At 51.7% G+C, this 22505-nt stretch overlaps 1 protein-coding gene across 6 annotated transcripts in view; it reads right to left on the bottom strand.

Moving 5' to 3' along the window:
* The window catches only part of LOC147090484 (neuroligin-1-like), a 1435039-nt gene that overhangs the window by 151555 nt on the left and 1260979 nt on the right, over window positions 1–22505 (bottom strand). For 4 of the 6 annotated variants that reach the window (XM_085977252.1, XM_085977255.1, XM_085977256.1 and 1 more), the window contains one exon: window positions 21443–21628. In XM_085977252.1, the coding sequence (XP_085833378.1) occupies window positions 21443–21628 (186 nt within the window). Of the gene's footprint in view, window positions 1–21415; window positions 21629–22505 lie in introns of all 6 variants that reach the window. The other 2 variants (XM_085977250.1, XM_085977254.1) reach the window with 1 other exon arrangement.

Genomic DNA, 22505 nt, shown 5'->3' on the forward strand with positions numbered 1-22505 from the left:
CGCTGGATTTGTTTTCATTAGAGCAAAGGAGGTTGAGGGGCGATTTGATCGAGGTGTACAAAATTATGACGGGTTTGGACAGGCTAGACGGGGAAAGGCTGTTCCCACTAGTTGATGGTACAAGGACCAGGGGACACAGATTTAAGGTTTTGGGCAAGAGATACAGGGGGGGACGTGAGGAGAATCCTTTTTACGCAGCGAGTGGTGAGGACCTGGAACTCGCTGCTGACGGAAGTGGTGGAAGCGGAGACACTCGATGTTTTCAAGGGGAGACTGGATAGGCACTTGAGGGAAATAAACTTGCAGGGCTACGGGGATAGAGCGGGGGAATGGGACTGACTGGATTGCTCTACAGAGAGCCGGCACGGACTCGATGGGCCGAATGGCCTCCTTCTGTGCCAATATGACTCTATGACGCTCGTGGGTTCTTGCTGTGTGCAAATCGGCTGCCGCTTTTTCCCTACACAGCAACAGTGACCACACCTCGAAAAGTACCTCACTGGCTGTGAGGCGCGTCGCGACGTCCCGAGGTGGTGAACGGCGGGGGCGACAGAAATGCGAGTCTTGCTTTCTTTCTTAGCTCCAGTCTGAAAGCCATGGACGGGCTCAACTCCACAGCAGCCTAACAATAGCGCGCTGTGTCTCTCGCAGAGAGCCAATTGGAGGGGCGGGGGGGGCGGTGGCGCACATTCTTCTCCGGAGCAGTCTTAGCTTCAGTCCTCTGTGTTTCAGGTTGCTAATTCTGGCTGGACATATTCCTGGAGGGGTTTCAATCACATGAGCTCCTGCCCCCAATCGGTCAAACAGACACTCTTACACCCACGTCCCCTCGCCAATATTTTTATTTAAAAAAAGGCATACGGGATACTTGCCTTCATTAGACGAGGCATAGAATATAAGAGCAGGGAGGTTATGATGGAGCTGTACAAAACGCTAGTTAGGCCACAGCTGGAGTACTGTGTGCAGTTCTGGTCACCACACGATAGGAGGGATGTGATTGCATTGGAAAGGGTGCAGAGGAGATTCACCAGGATGTTACCTGGGCTGGAGCGCTTCAGCTATGAAGAGAGACTGGACAGGCTGGGGTTGTTTTCCTTAGAGCAGAGAAGGCTGAGGGGGGACCTGATTGAGGTGTACAAAATGATGAGGGGCATAGATAGGGTAGATAGAAAGGAACTTTTCCCCTTAGTAGAGGGGTCAATAACCAGGGGGGCATAGTTTCAAGGTAAGGGGCAGGAGGTTTAGAGGGGATTTGAGGAAAAACTTTTTCACCCAGAGGGTGGTTGGAATCTGGAACTCACTGCCTGAAAGGGTGGTCGAGGCAGGAACCCTCACAACACTCAAGAAGCATTTAGATGAGCACTTGAAACGCCATAGCATACAAGGCTACGGACCAAGTGCTGGAAAATGGGATTAGAATAGGCAGGGCTTGATGGGCCGGCACGGACACGACGGGCCGAAGGGCCTCTTTCTGTGCTGTATATAACTCTAACTACTAAACACAATTTATTCTAACGCCTCCGTGTTTTTTTTTGTTGCTCGCAGCAGGAGGTGAACTCGTAACCCCTGGAGACTCCAGGGCAAACATGGAGGGTTGACAATCCCAACTTGCACTCTTAACACATCTCGGATATTGGAGGAGGACAGCCACACATCTATCCGTGTCACTAAACCGGCCCTCGGCTGAACGGTCGAATGAACAAGAGAAGAGTTCAATGCTGTAACAAAAAGCAGGTTAAGCAACGACAGCAGTTGACCATTTCCCATCTCGCCGCCGACGCATCACATTACCTTGGAAGTCACAAGATCAAAGAGGCGCTCAACACTCAGAAACGTCTGATTTGGACCCTGGTGCTTTATTTTTTTTTTTGACAATTTTGGATCGTGCATGCAAGAGCAGTAAAACCAGTCCAAGCGGGAGATACGGCTCGCTCGGAGATAGACTCCCATCTATCAGTCAGACCAACATTTCCCCTCAAGCAGGGACAGGGAAATCTCCTTAATCCTGGACGCGTGGACCTCAGGCAATGCTTTAACTCGCTCCCTACTCAACTCGGTCTCACCCTGTTGGCTGGCAATCCAGACACAAGGCTGGGGCGCTTTACTCTGGAAAAGAGAAGGCCGAGAAGTGACCTGATAGATGTCTTTAAAATTATGAAGGGGGTTCCCTGGAGTAGACGTAGAGAAGATGTTTCCACTTGTGGAGGAGACCAGAACAAGAGACCATCAATATAAGATGGTCACTAATACAGGAAACTTTTGATTTACCGGCACCTAAATAACCGGAAGTCTCGGTTAACTGGCAAAATTCAGGAGTAGGTTCAGGTAAGTTTTATTACTTGCCTTCCTCCATCTGTTGCTGTGCAAGGGTGTGGCTGCAGCTGTTGCTAAGCTACAGAGACGCTTGGAATTTGTGGCCATTGTTCTGAACCTGTTGCTAAGCAACAGGGTTTGTTGCTTTATATGGAGCGCTCAGCTCCCGTATCTTTTACTATAGCTTTCGGTTATCCGGAATTTTTGATGAACCGGCACCACGTCGGTCCCGTCGGTGCCGGATAAAAAAAAGTTCCCTGTAAATCTAATAGGGAATTCAGGAGAAACTTGTTCACCCAGAGAGTGGCGAGAATGTGGAACTCGCTACCACAGGGAGTGGTTGAGGTGACTAGCACAGATACATTTAAGGGGAAGCTGGATAAACACATGAGGGAGAAAGGAATAGAAGGAGATGTTGATGGGGTGAGATGAAGAGGGGTGGGAGGAGGCTCGTGTGGAGCATAAACACCGGCATGGACCAGTTGGGCCGAATGGCCTGTTTCTGTGCTGTACATTCTATGTAATTCGATGTAAGTGGCATCTTTTCATGGTTTTGGAGGGGGGGGAGGGGAGGGGGTAACAACAGAACTCATCCTTGACATGTGACTGTCACTCACTCACATGCACGCACATTCTCAGAGTGGCGGGTTGCGACTAGGGATCTGTCCCGGACCCTCAGCTTTTCACCCTGGGGGCCGTAATTTGCGACCCCCCCCGTGGGTGCGTACGAGGTGCGCACGCGCCCGTAGGGGCCCCGCGAGTTCCGGGTCCAGGCAGGCGAAGCGGGTGCGCTGAAACCCGGCACTTGCGATCTGTCAAGGCTCCCTCTTGACAGATCCTCCACATCCCCCCCGGGAGACGGGCCTCCGCGGGCGGTGAGTGGCGCTATTTGCCCAACTTCCGCCCGCTGAATGCCTGTGAAATTCTTACGCCTGGTAAGCACAGGCGGAAGTCATGCTTTTACCAGCATAAAAGTTTTAAAAAATAGAAAAATAAAACGTTATCACTCATTTATACATTAAAAACCCTGACCAATAAGGTAAGTTTATTTTTAGCCATGTTAAAACATATACGTTTCTTTTGCAAAAAATTAAATTTTTGCTTAAAATATTTAATTAAATGGCATTTTAATTAATTTTAAATATGTAGGGGGAGAAATTGGGTGGAGCCGCAAACGGGGCGCCAAGCTCGCCTGGGCGCCAGATTTAGCGCTGCGATCGGAGCAGCAGCGATCGCCGGAAATTCTGTTTCAGCGCCCCAAGAGGGACACGGGGCGAGGGTCGAGGCGCTCCACGTCCCTCTTAGGGCAATGAAACTGAATATCGCAGCGCAACGTGCCACAGCGCCACACGCTGCGGTACGGCACGCTGCGGCACGGCGCGCTGCGGTACGGCGCGCTGCGGTACTGCAGGCCTTCCTCCCATTCTTAAGGGGGAGGGGCCTGCACCAGCGCGATGAGCGATCGCGCGTGCCGGCAAAAGAGCCCGGCACCGAGGAGAAGTGCCGGGCTCTCGGAAAACAGCTGGCACTGCCCGGGGTGGGGGGGGGGGATCAGGAGGCCGGGGACGGAGGTGCTGGCAGGCGGCCGCCGAAAAAAACGGCCGCCCCACACCTCCGCCTTAATTTGCGCCACTGCCGCCACAGGTAGGCCCCGTGAACCGGGCGCGAGTAGCGAGCGGTGCTACAGAGGCGGTTGCTGCCAAATATCGCGATCGGGGCGGTAGGGGGGCGCTGCGCACACGGATGACGTCATCGGTGGCGGCGCAGCACAACAGGCTAATGCCACCATTAGCGCCCCCGCTGAATATCGCGGGAGGCGTGGCCAGTGGCGCTAAAGCCACTGAGTGCCCTCTTTAGGCGCTAACTGGTGGTGCAGCCCACCGAATTTCTCCCCCGTAATTTTTTTTTCATTTATTTCATGTGTTGGTGTATTTTTTAAGTGATTCCCCATTCATACTCATGGGGATTCCGTACGTATAGATCTCCCATAAGTATGATTGGGAATTCCCTTCTTTTATCGGTTGGGCCGGCCCACGTGATCCCAGGGGCGCTTGCGAACCGCCTGCGCCCCGGGGATATGGGGGCCTCTACCCGCGTGGACCCGGAGAGGCCCAGGAACGCGAGTCACCGTACCTCCCGGGCCACCAGGTAAATCCGTACATTTCTTTACAGGTCGGAGGCGCCCGCCCGCGGGAAGCCTCCGATCACAAATGTTGGGCCGATGTATATCAAAGAATTGGATGAAGGAATAGAGAGCTGCATATCCAAGTTTGTAGATGAAGTGTGTAGAACCAGGGGTCACAGTCTCAGAATAAGGGGTCATTTAGGACTGAGATGAGAAGAAAATTTCTTCACTCAGAGGGTGGTGAATCTTTGGAATTCTCTCCCCCAGAGGGCTGTGGAGGCTCAGTCATTGGGTATATTCAAGATGGAGATCGATAGATTTTTGAATATTAAGGGAATTGAGGGATATGGGGATAGTGCAGGAAAGTGGAGATGAGGTAGAAGGTCAGCCATGATCTTACTTTTTTTAATTTGTCCCTGGGATGTGGGCGTCGCTGGCAAGGCCAGCATTTATTGCCCATCCCTAGTTGCCCTTGAGAAGGTGGTGGTGAGCCGCCTTCTTGAACCGCTGCAGTCCCGTGTGGTGAAGGTACTCCCACAGTGCTGTTAGGGAGGGAGTTCCAGGATTTTCACCCAGCGACAATGAAGGATCGGCCGATATATTTCTAAGTCAGGATGGTGTGTGACTTGGAGGGGAACTTGGAGGTGGTGGTGTTCCCATGCGCCTGCTGCCCTGGTCCTTCTAGGTGGAAGAGGTCGCGGGTTTGGGAGGTGCTGCCGAAGAAGCCTTGGTGAGTTGCTGCAGTGCATCTTGTAGATGGTACACACTGCAGCCACGGTGCGCCGGTGGTGGAGGGAGTGAATGTTTAAGGCGGTGGAAGGGGTGCCAATCAAGCGGGCTGCTTTGTCCTGGATGGTGTCGAGGCTCTTGAGTGTTGTTGGAGCTGCACTCATCCAGGCAAGTGGAGAGTATTCCATCACACTCCTGACTTGAATGGCGGAGCAGGCTCGAAGGGCCAAATGGCCGACTCCTGCTCCTATTTCTTATGCTCTTATGACACCAGGTTGTGTGGCACCGTGAGTCATGCAGGTGGGAGCAGGACGCTACAAGGGGAGATAAACAGATGAAGTGAGTGGGCAAGACTGCGGCAGCTGGGTTTCCGTGCGGGGAAGTGTGAGGTCATCCACTTTGGACCCAGGAAAAAGAAATCGAGCGATTTTATACATGGTGAGAAACTAGAAAGTGTGGAGGAGCAGAGAGATTACGGTGTCCAGGCACACAAATCATTCAAAGCCAGTGGACAGGTACAAAAATGCAATCGAAAAGGCTAATGGAATGTTAGTCTTTATCTGGAGGGGGCCGGAATACAAAAGTGAGGAAGTTATGCTTCAGTTGTACGGAGCTCTGGTCAGAGTCCATCTGGAGCACTGCGTTCAGTTCTGGGCTCCACACCTCAGGAAGGATGTACTGGCCTTGGAGGGGGCGCAGGGCAGATTGACCAGAATGGTACCCGGGGGCTAAAAGGGTTACATTACGAGGGCTGGTGGCACAGACTGAGCTGTATCCCCTGGAGTAGAGAAGATTAAGGGGTGATCTAATCGAGGTGTTTAAGATGATTAAAGGAGTTGATGGGGTAGATAGAGAAACTATTTCCTCTGGTGAGGGGGAGTCCAGAACAAGGGGGCAGAGCTTTGAAATTAGAGCCAGGCCATTCAGGGGTGGTGTCAGTATTCACATTGGAGCATTCAAGACAAAGATTGATGGAATTTTGTTGGGTAAGGGTATCAAGGGATATGGTGCAATAGCGTGTATGTGGAGTTGAGGTACAGATCAGCCATGATCTCATTGAATGGCGGAACAACTTGAGGGGCTGAATGGCCTGCTCCTGTTCCTATGTACACAAACACGCACATGTGAATGCACACACATGCACACCAACTCTCGCATGCGCACACACACAAACACACACACACAAACACACACACTAACAAACACACACACACAAACACGGACACACAAACACACACACACAAACACACACACACAAACACACACACACAAACACATACACACACAGAAGCACACACACAAACACACACACAAACAAACACACAAACACGCACAAACAAACACACACACACAAACACGCACACACAAACACACACACAAACACATACACACACAGAAGCGCACACACAAACACACACACAAACAAACACACAAACACGCACAAACAAACACACACACACAAACACACACACACAAACACACACAAACACACACAAACACACACACAATCAAACACACAAACACGCACAAACAAACACACACACACAAACACACACACAAACAAACACACAAACACGCACAAACAAACACACACACACAAACACACACACACAAACACACACAAACACACACAAACACACACACAATCAAACACACAAACACGCAAACACAAACATACACACACAAACACACACAAACATGCACACACAAACACACACACACAAACATGTAAACACACAAACACGCACACACAAACACGCACACACAAACACACACACACAAACACATAAACACACAAACATGCACACACAAACATGCACACAGAAACACGTAAACACACAAACACGCACATACAAACACACACACAGATACACAAACACACACAAGCAAACACACACAAACACACATAAACACACACACAAACACACACACAAGCAAACATACAAGAACACACACACAAGCAAACACACACACAAACACACAAACACGCACACACACACACGCACACAAACACACACACACAAAAACACACACAAACACACACACACAAACACATAAACACACAAACACGCACACACAAACACGCACACACAAATACACACACACAAACACGCACAAACACACACACACAAACACATAAACACACAAACATGCACACACAAACACACACACACACAAACACACACACACAAACACACACACAAACATGCACACACAAACATGCACACACAAACACGCACACACAAACACATACACAGATACACAAACACACAAGCAAACGCACACAAACACACACACAAACAAACACACAAACAAACATACAAAAACACACACACAAGCAAACACACACACAGAAACACACATACACAAACACGCACACACAAACACGCACACACAAACACGCACACACAAACACAAACACACAAACACACACACAAACACGCACACACAAACACACACACAAACACGCACACACACACAAACACACACATACAAACAAACACACAAAAACACAAACACACACACACAAATACGCACACACAAACACACACACAAACACACACACACAAATACACACACAAACACGCACACACAAAAACACACACACACAAACACGCACACACAAACACATACACAAACATGCACACACACACAAACACACACACACAAACACACACGAAAACACACACAAACAAACATACACACAAAAACACAAACACATACACACACACACATGAACACGCATACACACACATGGACATGCATACACACATTTGAACATGCCTAAACATACATGAACAAGTGTACACACACACAAACACATGCACACACACGCAAACATACATATACAAACAATAATCCATCAGGAGGGGGAGAGCCGCAGTGAACATTCAGAAATGGAATTGACGCAGGTTATGAGACTGTAGAAGGATCCAATGCACAGTAGACAAAGGTCAGCTTTTCCGATTGAAATCAACGCAGGATATAAGAGGCCTGTCTGATTCAGGTTATTGATACGAGCACGGCAGAGCGTACCTCAACCCCTATCACTGGATTTTACAGAGGATCTTTGATTGAAATCCAGGAGCCTGTGCTCCCTTACTGCACAGATAGGGAGCTGGGATTTCAGATGATCTGGCTACTGGGATAGCGATCCCACTCCCGGGGACCCCTATAAATACTGACACACTCCCAGGGACACCCTGTAAATACTGGCACATTCCCGGGGACACCCTGTAAATACTGACACAATCCCGTGGACACCCTATAAATACTGACACACTCCCGGGGACCCCATGTAAATAGTGACACACTCCCGGGGAACCCCTGTAAATACTGACACACTCCCAGGGGACCCCTGTAAATACTGACACACTCCCGGGGACCTCCTGTAAATACTGACACACTCCCAGGGAACCCCTTTAAATACTGACACACTCACGGTGACCACCTGTAAATACTGACACACTCCCGGGGACACAATGTAAATACTGACACAGACCCAGGGACCCCTTGTAAATACTGACACACCCCCAGGACCGTCTGTAAATACTGACACACTCCTGCGGACCCCCTGTAAATATTAAAACACTCCCGGGGACACCCTGTAAATACGGACACACTCCCGGGGACACCCTGTAAATACTGGAACACTCCCGAGGACCCCCTGTAAATACTGACACACTCCCAAGGTCCGCCTGTAAATACTGACACACTCCCGGGGATCCCTGTAAATACGGACACACTCAGAGACACCCCCTGTAAATAGTGACACACTCCCGGGGACCCCTTGTAAACACTGACACACACCCGGGGATCCCCTGTAAATATTGACACATTCCCGGGGACCCCCTGTAAACACTGACACACTCCCGGGGAGCCCCTGTAAATAATGACGCACTCCCGGGGACCACCTGTAAATACTGTCACACTCCCGGGGACACCCTGTAAATAGTGACACACTCCCAGGGACCCCTGTAAATAGTGCCACACTCCCGGGCACCCGCTGTAAATACGGACACGCTCCCGGAGACCCCCTGTAAATACTGACACACTCCCGGGGACACCTGCAAATACTGACACACTACCGGTGACCCCCTGTAAATATTGACACACTCCCAGGGGACCCCCTGTAAATACTGACACACTCCCGGGGACCCCCTGTAAATACAGACACACTCATGGGGACCCCTGGAAAATACTGACACACTCTCAGGGACTCCCTGTAAGTACTGACACACACCCGGGGAGCCCCTGTAAACACTGACACACTCCCGGGGACCCCTTGTAAATACAGACACACTCCCAGGTACCCCCTGTAAATACTGACATACTCCCGGGGACCCCTGTAAATACTGACACACTCCCGGGGACCCCCTATAAATTCTGACACACTAATGGGGACCCCCTGTAAATAATGACACACTCCCGGAGACCCCGTATAAATACTGGCACACACCCGGGGAACCCCCTGTAAATACTGACACACTCCCGGGGATCCCCTGTAAATAGTGACACACTACCGGGGAGCCTCTGTAAATAGTGACACACTACCGGGGAGCCCCTGTGAATATTGACACACAACCGGGGACACCCTGTAAATACTGACACACTCCCGGGATCAACCTGTAAATAATGACACACTCCCGTGGACACCCTTTAATACTGACATACTCCCAGAGACCCCCCTGTAAATACTGACACACGCCCAGGGACCCCCTGTAAATACTGACACACTCCCGGAGACCCCCTGTAAATACGGACACACTCACGGAGACCCCCTGTAAATACGGACACACACATGGGGACTCCGTGTAAACACTGCCACACACCAGGGGACAACCTGTAAATAATGACACACTCCCCGGAACACCCTTTAAATACTATCACACTCCTTGGGGACCCCCTGTAAATACTGACACACTCCTGGAGACCCCCTGTAAATACTGACACACTCCTGGGAACCCCCTGTAAATACTGACACACTAGCGGGGACCCCCTGTAAATAATGACACACTCCCAGGGACCCCTGTAAATAGTGACACACTCCCGGGGACCCCCTGTAAATAGGGACACACTCCCGGGGACACCCTGTAAATACTGGCACACTAGCGGTGACCCCCAGTAAATAATGACACACTCCCGGGGACACATGTAAATACTGACACACTCCCGGTGACCCCCTGTAAATACTGACACAATCCCGGGGGACCACCTGTTAATACTGACACACTCCCGGGGACCTCCTGTAAATACAGACACACTCCCGGGGACGCCCTGTAAATACTGACACACTCCCGGGGACCATCTGTAAATGAAGACACACTCCCGGGGACCCCCTGTAAATACTGACACACTCACGGGGACCCCCTGTAAAAAATGACACTCCCGGTGACCCCTGTAAATACTGACACACTCCCGGGGACCCCCTGTAAATACTGTCTCACTCCCGGGGGACCCCCTGTAAATACTGACACACTCCCGGGGACGCCCTGTAAATACTGACACACTCCCGGGGACCCCCTGTAAATAAAGACACACTCCCGGGGACCCCCTGTAAATACAGACACACTCCCGGGGAGCCCCTGTAAATACTGACACACTCCCGGGGACCCCTTGTAAATACTGACACACTCCCAGGGACCCCCTGTAAATACTGACGCACTAGCGGGGACCCCCAGTAAATACTGACACACTCCCAGGGACCCCCTGTAAATACTGACACACTCCCGGGGACTCCCTGTAAACACTGACACACTCCTGGGGACCTCCTGTAAATAGTGACACACTCCCGGGGATCCCCTGTAAATAGTGACACACTCCCGGGGAGCCCCTGTAAATACTGTCACACTCCCGGGGACCACCTGTAAATACTGACACACTCCTGGGGATAACCTATAAATACTGACACACTCCCAGGGACACCCCTGTAAATATTGACACACTCCCTGGGATCCCCTGTAAATACAGACATACTCATAGGACCTCCTGTTAATAATGACACACTCCCAGGGACCCCCTATAAATAAAGACACACTCCTGAGGACCCCCTGTAAATAATGACACACTCCCGGGGACCCCCTGTAAATACGGACACACTCCCGGAGACCCCCTGTAAATACTGACACACTCCCGTGTACACTTGTAAATATTAAAACACTCCCGGGGACCCCCTGTAAATACTGACACACTCCCGGGGTCCCCTCTGTAAATACTGACACTCTCCCGGGGACCCCCTGTAAATATTGACACACTCCCGAGAACCCCCTGTAAATGCTGACACAACCGGGGAACCCCCTGTAAATACTGACACATTCCCGAGGAACCCCTGTAAATAGTGACACACTCCCGGGGACCCCCTATAAATACTGACACACTCCCGGGGACCCCCTGTAAATACTGACACACACCCGGGGACCCCCTATAAATACTGACACACTCCCGGGGACCCCCTGTAAATACTGATACACCCCCGGGAACCCCCTGTAAATAATGAAACACTCCCGGGGAACCCCCTGTAAATACTGACACACTAACGGGGACCCCCATTTAAATTATGACACACTCACGAGGAACCCCCTGTAAATAATGAAACACTCCCGGGGACCCCTTGTAAATACTGACACACTCCCAGGGACCCCCTATAAATACTGACATACTCCCTGGGACCCCCTGTAAATACTGACACACTCCTAGGATACCCCTGTAAATACTAATACTCTCCCGGGGACCCCCTTTAAATACTGATACACTCCCGGGGATCCCCTGTAATTACTGATACACTCCCGGGGACCCCCTGTAAATACAGACGCACTCCCGGGGACCCCCTGTAAATACTGATACACCCCCGGGAACCCCCTGTAAATACTGAAACACTCCCGTGGACCCCCTGTAAATACTGACACACTCCCGGGATCCCCTGTAAATGCTGACACACTACCGGGAACCCCCTGTAAATACTGACACACTCCCGGGGACCCCCTGTAAATACTGACACACTCCCGGGGACCCCCAGTAAATACTGACACACTCCCAGGGACCCCCTGTAAATACTGACACACTCCTGGGAAACCCCTGTAAATACTGACAGGCTGTCAGAGACCCTCTGTAAATACTGACACACTCCCGGGGACCCCCTGTAAATACTGACACACTCCCGGGGTCCCCCAGTAAATACTGAAACACTCCCAGGGACCCACTGTAAATACTGACACACTCCTGGGAAACCCCTGTAAATACTGACAGACTGTCAGAGACCCCCTGTAAATACTGACACACTCCCGGGGACCCCTTGTAAATACAGACACACTCCCGGGGACCCACTTTAAATACTGACACACTCCCAGTGACCCCCTGTAAATACTGACACACTCCCGGGGACCCCTTGTAAATACAGACATACTCATAGGACCTCCTGTTAATAATGACCTACTCCCAGGGAGCCCCTATTAATACAGACACACTCCTGAGGACCCCCTGTAAGTAATGACACACTCCCGGGGACCCCCTGTAAATACGGACACACTCCCGGGGACCCCCTGTAAATACTGACACACTCCCGTGTACACCTGTAAATATTAAAACACTCCCGGGGACCCCCTGTAAATACTGACACACTCCCGGGGACCCCCTGTAAATACTGACACACTCGCGGGGACACCCTATAATACTGACACACTCCCAGGGACGCCCCTCTAAATATTGACACACTCCCGGGGACCCCCTGTAAATACTGACACACTCCCGGGGACCTGCTGAAAATATTGCCACACTCGCGTCGTCTACCTGTAAACAGTGACACAAGCTCGGGGACACCCTGTAAAAATGGACACACTCCTGGAGACCCCATGTAAATACTGACACACTCCCGGGGATCCCCTGTAAATAGTGACACACTCCCGGGGAGCCCCTGTAAATACTGACACACTCCCGGGGACAAACTGTAAATACTGACACACTCCCGGGGACCCCCTGTAAATACTGACACACTCCCGGGAACACCCTGTAAATAATGACACACTCCCGGGCACACCCTGTAAATACTGACACACTCCCAGAGACCCCCCTGTAAATACTGACACACTCCCGGGGACCCCCTGTAAATATGCACACAATCCCGGGGACCCCCTGTAAATACTGACACATACACGGGCAACCCCCTGTAAATAATGACACACTCCCGGGGACCCCTGTAAATACTGACACACTCCCGGGGACCCCTTTAAATACTGACACACTCCCGGGGACCCCCTGTAAATACTGACACACTCCCGGGGACCCTTTGTAAATACTGACGCACTCCCGGGGACCCATTGTAAATACTGACACACTAACGGGGACCCCCTTTAAATTATGACACACTCCCAGGGACCCCCTGTAAATACTAGCACACTCCTGGGGCCCCCCTGTAAATACTGACACACTCCCGGGGTCCCCCTGTAAATACTGACACTCTCCCGGAAAACCCCTGTAAATACTGACACACTCCCGGGAACCCCTGTAAATATTGTCAGACTGTCAGAGAGCCCCTGTAAATACTAACATAGCCTCGGGGACCCCCTGTAAACACTGGCACACTCCCGGGGTCCCCTCTGTAAATACTGACACACTCCCGGGGACCCCCTGCAAATACTGACACACTCCCGAGAACCCCCTGTAAATGCTGACACACCCGGGTAACCCTCTGTAAATACTGACACATTCCCGGGGACCCCCTGTAATTACTGATACACTCCCGGGGACCCCCTTTAAATGCTGACACACTCCCAGGGACCCCCTTTAAATTATGACACACTCCCGGGGACCCCCTGTAAATAGGGACAACTCCCGGACACCCCCTGTAAATACGAACAAACTCCCGGGGAACCCCCTGTAAATAATGAAACACTCCCGGGGACCCCTTGTAAATACTGACACACTCCCAGTGACCCCCTATAAATACTGACACACTCCCAGGGACCCCCTGTAAATACTGATACACTCCCGGGGACCCCCTGTAATTACTGATACACTCCCGGGGACCCCCTGTAAATACTGACACACTCCCGGGGACCCCCTGTAAATACTGATACACCCCAGGGAACCCCCTGTAAATACTGAAACACTCCCGGGCCCCCTGTAAATACTGACACACTCCCGGGCACCCCCTATAAATACTGACACACTCCCGGGGATCCCCTGTAAATACTGATACATTTCAGGGAACCCCCTGTAAATACTGATACACTCCCAGGGACCCCCTGTAAATACTGACACACTCCCAGGGTCCCCCAGTATATACTGACACACTCCCGGGGGACCCCTGCAAATACTAACACACTCCCGGGGACACCCTGTAAATACTGACACACTCCTGGTGACCCACTGTAAATACTGACACACTCCCTGGAACACCCTGTAAATAATGACACACTCCCGGGGACACCCTGTAAATACTGACACACTCCCAGAGACCCCCCTGTAAATACTGACACACTCCCGGGGACCCCCTGTAAATATGGACACACTCCCGGGGACCCCCTGTAAATACTGACACACTCCCGGGGACCCCTTGTAAATACTGACACACTCCCGGGGACCCTCTGTATATATGGACACACTCCCGGGGGACCCCTGCAAATACTAACACACTCCCGGGGACACCCTGTAAATACTGACACACTCCCGGGGACCCCCTGTAAATGCTGGCACACTCCCGGGGGCCCCCAGTATATACTGACACACTCCCGGGGGACCCCTGCAAATACTAACACACTCCCTGGAACACCCTGTAAATAATGACACACTCCCGGGGACACCCTGTAAATACTGACACACTCCCATAGACCCCCCTGTAAATACTGACACACTCCCGGGGACCCCCTGTAAATATGGACACACTCCCGGGGACCCCCTGTAAATACTGACACACTCCCGGGGCCCCCTGTAAATAATGACACACTCCCGGGGACACCCTGTAAATACTGACACACTCCCAGAGACCCCCCTGTAAATACTGACACACTCCCAGAGACCCCCCTGTAAATACTGACACACTCCCGGGGACCCCCTGTAAATATGGACACACTCCCGGGGACCCCCTGTAAATACTGACACACTCCCGGGGACCCCCTGTAAATACTGACACACTTCCGGGGACCCCCTGTAAATACTGACACACTCCCGGGGACCCCTGTAAATACTGACACACTCCCGGGGACCCCCTGTAAAAACTGACACACTCCCGGGGACCCCCTGTAAATACTGACACACTCCCGGGGACCCCCTGTAAATACAGACACACTCCCGGGGACCCCCTGTAAATACTGACACACTCCCGGGGACCCCCTGTCAATACTGACACACTCCCGGGGACCCCCTGTAAACACTGACACACTCCCGGGGACCCCCTTTAAATACTGACACACTCCCGGGGACCCCCTGTAAATACTGACACACTCCCGGGAACCCCTGTAAATATTGACAGACTGTCAGGGAGCTCCTGTAAATACTGACACAGTCTCGGGGACCCCCTGTAAACACTGACACACTCCCGGGGTCCCCTCTGTAAATATTGACACACTCCCGAGAACCCCCTGTAAATGCTGTCACAACCGGGGAACCCCCTGTAAATACTGACACATTCCCGGGGAACCCCTGTAAATAGTGACACACTCCCGGGGACCCCCTGTAAATACTGACACACTCCCGGGGACCCCCTATAAATACTGACACACTCCCGGGGACCCCCTGTAAATACTGATACACCCCCGGGAACCCCCTGTAAATAATGAAACACTCCCGGGGAACCCCCTGTAAATACTGACACACTAACGGGGACCCCCATTTAAATTATGATACACTCCCGGGGGCTCCCTGTAAATAGGGACAACTCCCGGACACCCCTTGTAAATACGAACAAACTCCCGGGGAACCCCCTGTAAATAATGAAACACTCCCGGGGACCTCTTGTAAATACTGACACACTCCCGGGGACCCCCTGTAAATACTGACACACTCCTTGGGTCCCCCTGCAAATACTGACACTCTCCCGGGAAACCCCTGTAAATACTGACACACTCCCGGGAACCCCAGTAAATATTGACAGACTGTCAGGGTGCCCTTGTAAATACTGACACAGTCTCGGGGACCCCCTGTAAACACTGACACACTCCCGGGGTCCCCTCTGTAAATACTGACACTCTCCCGGGGACCCCCTGTAAATACTGACACACTCCCGAGAACCCCCTGTAAATGCTGACACATTCCCGGGGACCCCCTGTAATTACTGATACACTCCCGGGGACCCCCTCTAAATATTGAGATACTCCAGGGGACCCCCCGTAAATACTGATACACCCCCGGGAACCCCCTGTAAATACTGACACACTAACGGGGACCCCCATTTAAATTATGACACACTCCCGGGGAACCCCCTGTAAATAATGAAACACTCCCAGGGACCCCCTATAAATACTGACACACTCCTGGGATCCCCCTGTAAATACTAATACTCTCCCGGGGACCCCCTTTAAATACTGATACACTCCCGGGGACCCCCTGTAATTACTGATACACTCCCGGGGACCCCCTGTAAATACTGATACACCCCCGGGAACCCCCTGTAAATACTGACACGCTCCCGGGGACCCCCTGTAAATACTGACACACTCCCGGGGATCCCCTGTAAATGCTGACACACTCCCGGGGACCCCCAGTAAATACTGACACACTCCCAGGGACCCCCAGTAAATACTGACACACTCCCAGGGACCCACTGTAAATACTGACACACTCCTGGGAAACCCCTCTAAATACTGACAGACTGTCAGAGACCCCCTGTAAATACTGACACACTCCCGGGGACCCCCTGTAAATACTGACACACTCCCGGGGACCCCCTGTAAATACTGACACACTCCCGGGGACCCCCTGTAAATACTGACACACTCCTGGGAAACCCCTGTAAATACTGACAGACTGTCAGAGACCCTCTGTAAATACTGACACACTCCCGGGGACCCCCTGTAAATACTGACACACTCCCGGGGTCCCCCAGTAAATACTGACACACTCCCGGGGTCCCCCTGTAAATACTGACACACTCCCGGGGACCCCCTGTAAATACTGACACACTCCCGGGGACCCCCTGTAAATACTGACACACTCCCGGGGTCCCCCAGTAAATACTGACACACTCCCGGGGACCCCCTGTAAATACTGACACACTCCCGGGGACCCCCTGTAAATACTGACACACTCCCGGGGACCCCCTGTAAATACTGACACACTCCCGGGGACCCCCTGTAAATACTGACACACTCCCGGGGACCCCCTGTAAATACTGACACACTCCCGGGGACCCCCTGTAAATACTGACACACTCCCAGGGACCCACTGTAAATACTGACACACTCCTGGGAAACCCCTGTAAATACTGACAGACTGTCAGAGACCCCCTGTAAATACTGACACACTCCCGGGGACCCACTTTAAATACTGACACACTCCCAGTGACCCCCTGTAAATACTGACACACTCCCGGGGACCCCCTGTAAATACTGACACACTCCCGGGGACCCCCTGTATATACTGACACACTCCCGGGGACCCCCTGTAAATACTGACACACTCCCGGGGACCCCCTGTATATACTGACACACTCCCGGGGACCCACTTTAAATACTGACACACTCCCAGGGACTCCCTGTAATTACTGACACACTCCCAGGGACCCCCTGTAAATACTGACACACTCCCAGGGACCCCCTGTATATACTGACACACTCCCGGGGACCCACTTTAAATACTGACACACTCCCAGGGACTCCCTGTAATTACTGACACACTCCCAGGGACCCCCTGTAAATACTGACACACTCCCGGGGACCCCCTGTATATACTGACACACTCCCGGGGACCCCCTGTAAATACTGACACACTCCCGGGGGCCCCCTGTATATACTGACACACTCCCGGGGACCCCCTGTAAATACTGACACACTCCCGGGGACCCCCTGTATATACTGACACACTCCCGGGGACCCCCTGTAAATACTGACACACTCCCGGGGACCCCCTGTATATACTGACACACTCCCGGGGACCCCCTGTATATACTGACACACTCCCGGGGACCCCCTGTATATACTGACACACTCCCGGGGACACCCTGTAAATACTGACACACTCCCGGGGGCCCCCTGTATATACTGACACACTCCCGGGGACACCCTGTAAATACTGACAAACTCCCAGAGACCCCCTGTAAATACTGACAGACTTTCAGGGACTCCCTGTAAATACTGACACACTCCCAGGGACCCCGTGTAAATACTGACATACTCCCGTGGACCTCGTCTTGTTAACCATCCACAATTGTGCTGGACTCTAAAGGAACGATTTGTGAAGCTCTAGGGCACTGTTGCGAAAAATCACAGTGGCAATAAAATATTCTGTTTCTTTGATAAAAATGTATTTGAAATTGTTTGTTTCTTTTAGTTACAAAAATATTGGATGCAGGGGAAAAGAAGGCTGTTTTGATGACTGTCAAGAATCAGAGAACCAAGAGTCTGTTGGCGGGGAGGCCTGGGTGCTGCGAGGGTTGACGTGTCGGGTGGCCAGTGACGGGAGCGCGAGGGCGGTCGGAGGTCCAGTGATGCAACCCGCAGGAGCACGTCCAACCGCCTGTGAACGGTGGCGCTCTTCCGTTGACCTGCCTTTGCGGACAAGCTTGGCATCGCCATGCAGGCCTTGGGCCTACAACTATGCCTCTGGAGTGATCACACAACCTGCGTTCGATCTTTCAGCTACGTAAAGCATTGCCTGATTCGTCGCCCAGCCCTCTGTTTTTTTTGCAGACCAAGACAGAAAGTATAGTCAGGTAATATTTTTTGCAGAGGGATTTTGTTTTTAGTGACTGTAATTGCAACAGCGATTTAATCCTGACTAGGTTCTTTCACGGCTCACAGACACCAGCATGTTGGCCCAAAGCAGCTGGTTTCTTTTTGGCTTGTTTTAGATTTTGCATTGGGTGAGTTGAAATCACTGGCTGCCCAGACCATTCCCCCTTACAAATATCACCACCACAAGTGCAAGAAGGGCTTCGGCTTGTGTGCGTGTTTTTTTTTGTTTTTGTTTTTCATTTTTTTCATCCCCTCCCCGCACCCCCCTTCCTTCCACAAGAGGGAAAAAAAAACTTCAGTTTCTCACAAGCCAGAGGGAGAACCTTCACCAAATGAGTAGCCAGCTCATCGTTCTGACTTCTTCCCCAAAAGTTTTTTTTTAATTAAGAAAGCCGTCTGATAGAAGTCAAAAAAAAAATCAGTTGTTCCCTCAAAATATGTCGCGTGGTCAAATGTGTATGACTTGTCATATTAAAGGGTGACTCAACCTCAGTTAGATTTATGGGTAAGGTTAAAGGTCACTTGTTGCTATGGCCGGCTCGCCCCTGCGTCCCTCCCGGCGGGCAAAGTTCCCGGGCCCTGTGTGGTGGCCTGGGTTTGGCGGGACTTCGGCCTCGGCACAACTTTTCAATGGGGTTTGTTTATTGAATTGCAGAGCCACCCCCTGCCCCCACTGCCACCGCCAGCTCTGTTTTTCTATTTTTGGAACGGGTTCCACGGGTTGCAAACAGAAGGTGTGAGGCTCGGGTTTTCTGTAAAGTGCCCCCAGCCAGGACGAAATGGCAGCTCCCCCAGCCCCCCCCCACCCTCATGGCAAGCACCGGTGGTTGTTTAGGTTTTGGTGTCGACGGCACTTTGCCTCTGCAGTGGGGACCCGCGACCATCGTGCCAGCCAGTGTGCGGCCAACTTCCCACTGGAGTACCGGCCTCTGAAGGAAGAGGGCGATAATATCAGTCGGGCACCAAGTGGACCCGTGTGTGGTTGCTAAGCTGATGATGTCATAACTCCTGTCGCTAAGCTGATGACATCGCAACAGAACTACCTCTGTTGCTAAGCTGATGACATCACAACAGAACAATCCCTGTTGCTATGCTGATGACATCACCACAGAGCAATCCCTGTTGCTATGCTGATGACATCACAACAGGACAATCCCTGTTGCTATGCTGATGACATCACAACAGGACAATCCCTTTTACTATGCTGATGATGTCACAACAGGACAATCCCTGTTGCTATGCTGCTGATGTCACAACAGAACAACCCCTGTTGCTAAGCAGATGACATCACAACAGAACAACCTCTGTTGCGAAGCAGATGATGTCACAACAGGACAACCCCTGCTGCTATGCTGATGACATCACAACAGAACAATCCCTGTTGCTATGCTAATGATGTCACAGCAGAACAACCTCTGTTGCTAAGCAGATGATGTCACAACAGAACAACCCCTGTTGCTATGCTGATGATATCACAACAGAACAATCCCTGTTGCTATGCTGATGATATCACAACAGAACAATCCCTGTTGCTACGCTGATGCCATCACACTTCCTGTCGCTAAGCTCATGATGCCATGAAGGCTCATTCTTTGAAATTGCTCCCAAGGACAGAAGGGACCAGAATTCAGATGAGAATTCCCCTCCCATTGACTAAGACCGGGACATATTTCATTAAGCTTTCAGGGAACAGAAGGAACTTGCATCGATACCGGGTCCTCACGGAAATATCTTGGAGCTCACTGAATCAGACAGTTTGGAATTTTCGCATATCCAATGGTTCAGATCCAAAACACCTAGTTGCCCAACTGGACAGTTTGAATCAAAGAGGGAGGCTCTGCAGGGGCAGCTTAAAGTGCTCCAGGAGTAAGGGGGGGTGGTGGGGGGGGAAGCTACAACAGCGCCCAGGGACCAGGACGTCGGCGCTTAGTAAACACCTCACAGGCCTCGACAGCAAATCGGCCGGATCAATTGGCCCCACAGGTTAGCCGGGGGAAGGAGAAGAACAGGTGCTGGAGTGCCCGGTTGTCGGGTAGGGTGCTTGAAAAACAATCCCCTAACAGCACTGCCCAAGAAAACTGGCAGAGACCCGCCGGGCCGAACAGCCTGTTTCTGCCGCTGTAAAAGACCCTGTACAGGAAGAGCAAAGGCCTAGGGGTAGGCTTCCCCCAGCCTGTGTAGGCCGTGGGGGTGGGTTGGGGGGGGATGAATCGCAGAGAGCAGCAAAGACCTGACCATCGCAGCAAGTGACCTTTCACCCCGCCCGCCATTTTTTTTTTTAACCAGGGTTCAGTTTTCCCTTTAGAGGCTACGACGGCAGCATGCAGACACCAAAATTGTCAAATGGTTTGTGCCGGCTGAATACCTTTTGTTGAATTGCTCCAACGGTTACCTTCAGAATGGTGAGAGAGAATCAGGAGGTTGACGCAGGAGGCCCCAGCACCGGATCCGAAAACAGTGATTCTCATGGGGTCCCCGCCGAAGAAGCCAATGTTCTCGCTCAGCCACCGCAAGGCCTGAATCTGATCGAGAAGACCATAGTTACCCTTGGCGGCCATGTCTCCCGTGCTTAAGAACCCTGAAAGGAAAAGAATAATAAACGTTTAACACGTTAACTTGGCTGAGCGCGTGATTTTTTTTTTTTTGACAGTCGTTCACGGTTCAAGAAGGAGGCTCACCACCACCACCTTCTCAAGGAGCATCTGGGGATGGACAATAAATGCTGGCTTTGGTTAAGAAGGCACATGGGATACTTGCCTTCATTAGCCGAGGCATAGAATATAAGAGCAGGGAGGTTATGATGGAGCTGTACAAAACGCTAGTTAGGCCACAGCTGGAATACTGTGTGCAGTTCTGGTCACCACACTATAGGAGGGATGTGATTGCATTGGAGAGGGTGCAGAGGAGATTTACCAGGATGTTACCTGGGCTGGAGCGTTTCAGCTATGAAGAGAGACTGGACAGGCTGGGGTTGTTTTCCTTAGAGCAGCGAAGGCTGAGGGAGGACCTGATTGAGGTGTACAAAATTATGAGGGGCATAGATAGGGTAGATAGAAAGGAACTTTTCCCCTTAGTAGAGCGGTCAATACCCAGGGGGCATAGTTTCAAAGTAAGGGGCAGGAGGTTTAGAGGGGATTTGAGGAAAAACTTTTTCACCCAGAGGGTGGTTGGAATCTGGAACTCACTGCCTGAAAGGGTGGTAGAGGCAGGAACCCTCACAACATTCAAGAAGCATTTAGATGAGCACTTGAAACGCCATAGCATACAAGGCTACGGACCAAGTGCTGGAAAATGGGATTGGAATAGACAGGGCTTGATGGCCGGCGCGGACACGATGGGCCGAAGGGCCTCTTTCTGTGCTGTATAACTCTATTGACTCTATGAGAAGGTCGTGGGTTCAAGTCCCACTCCAGGGCCTTGAGCCCATAAGCCAGGCTGACACTCCCCAGTGCTCG

This window comes from Somniosus microcephalus, unplaced genomic scaffold (assembly GCF_052327205.1).
Source record: "Somniosus microcephalus isolate GS21.2 unplaced genomic scaffold, FLI_Smic_1.0 unresolved_chr4, whole genome shotgun sequence".
In the NCBI taxonomy this organism is placed as follows: Eukaryota; Metazoa; Chordata; class Chondrichthyes; order Squaliformes; family Somniosidae; genus Somniosus; species Somniosus microcephalus.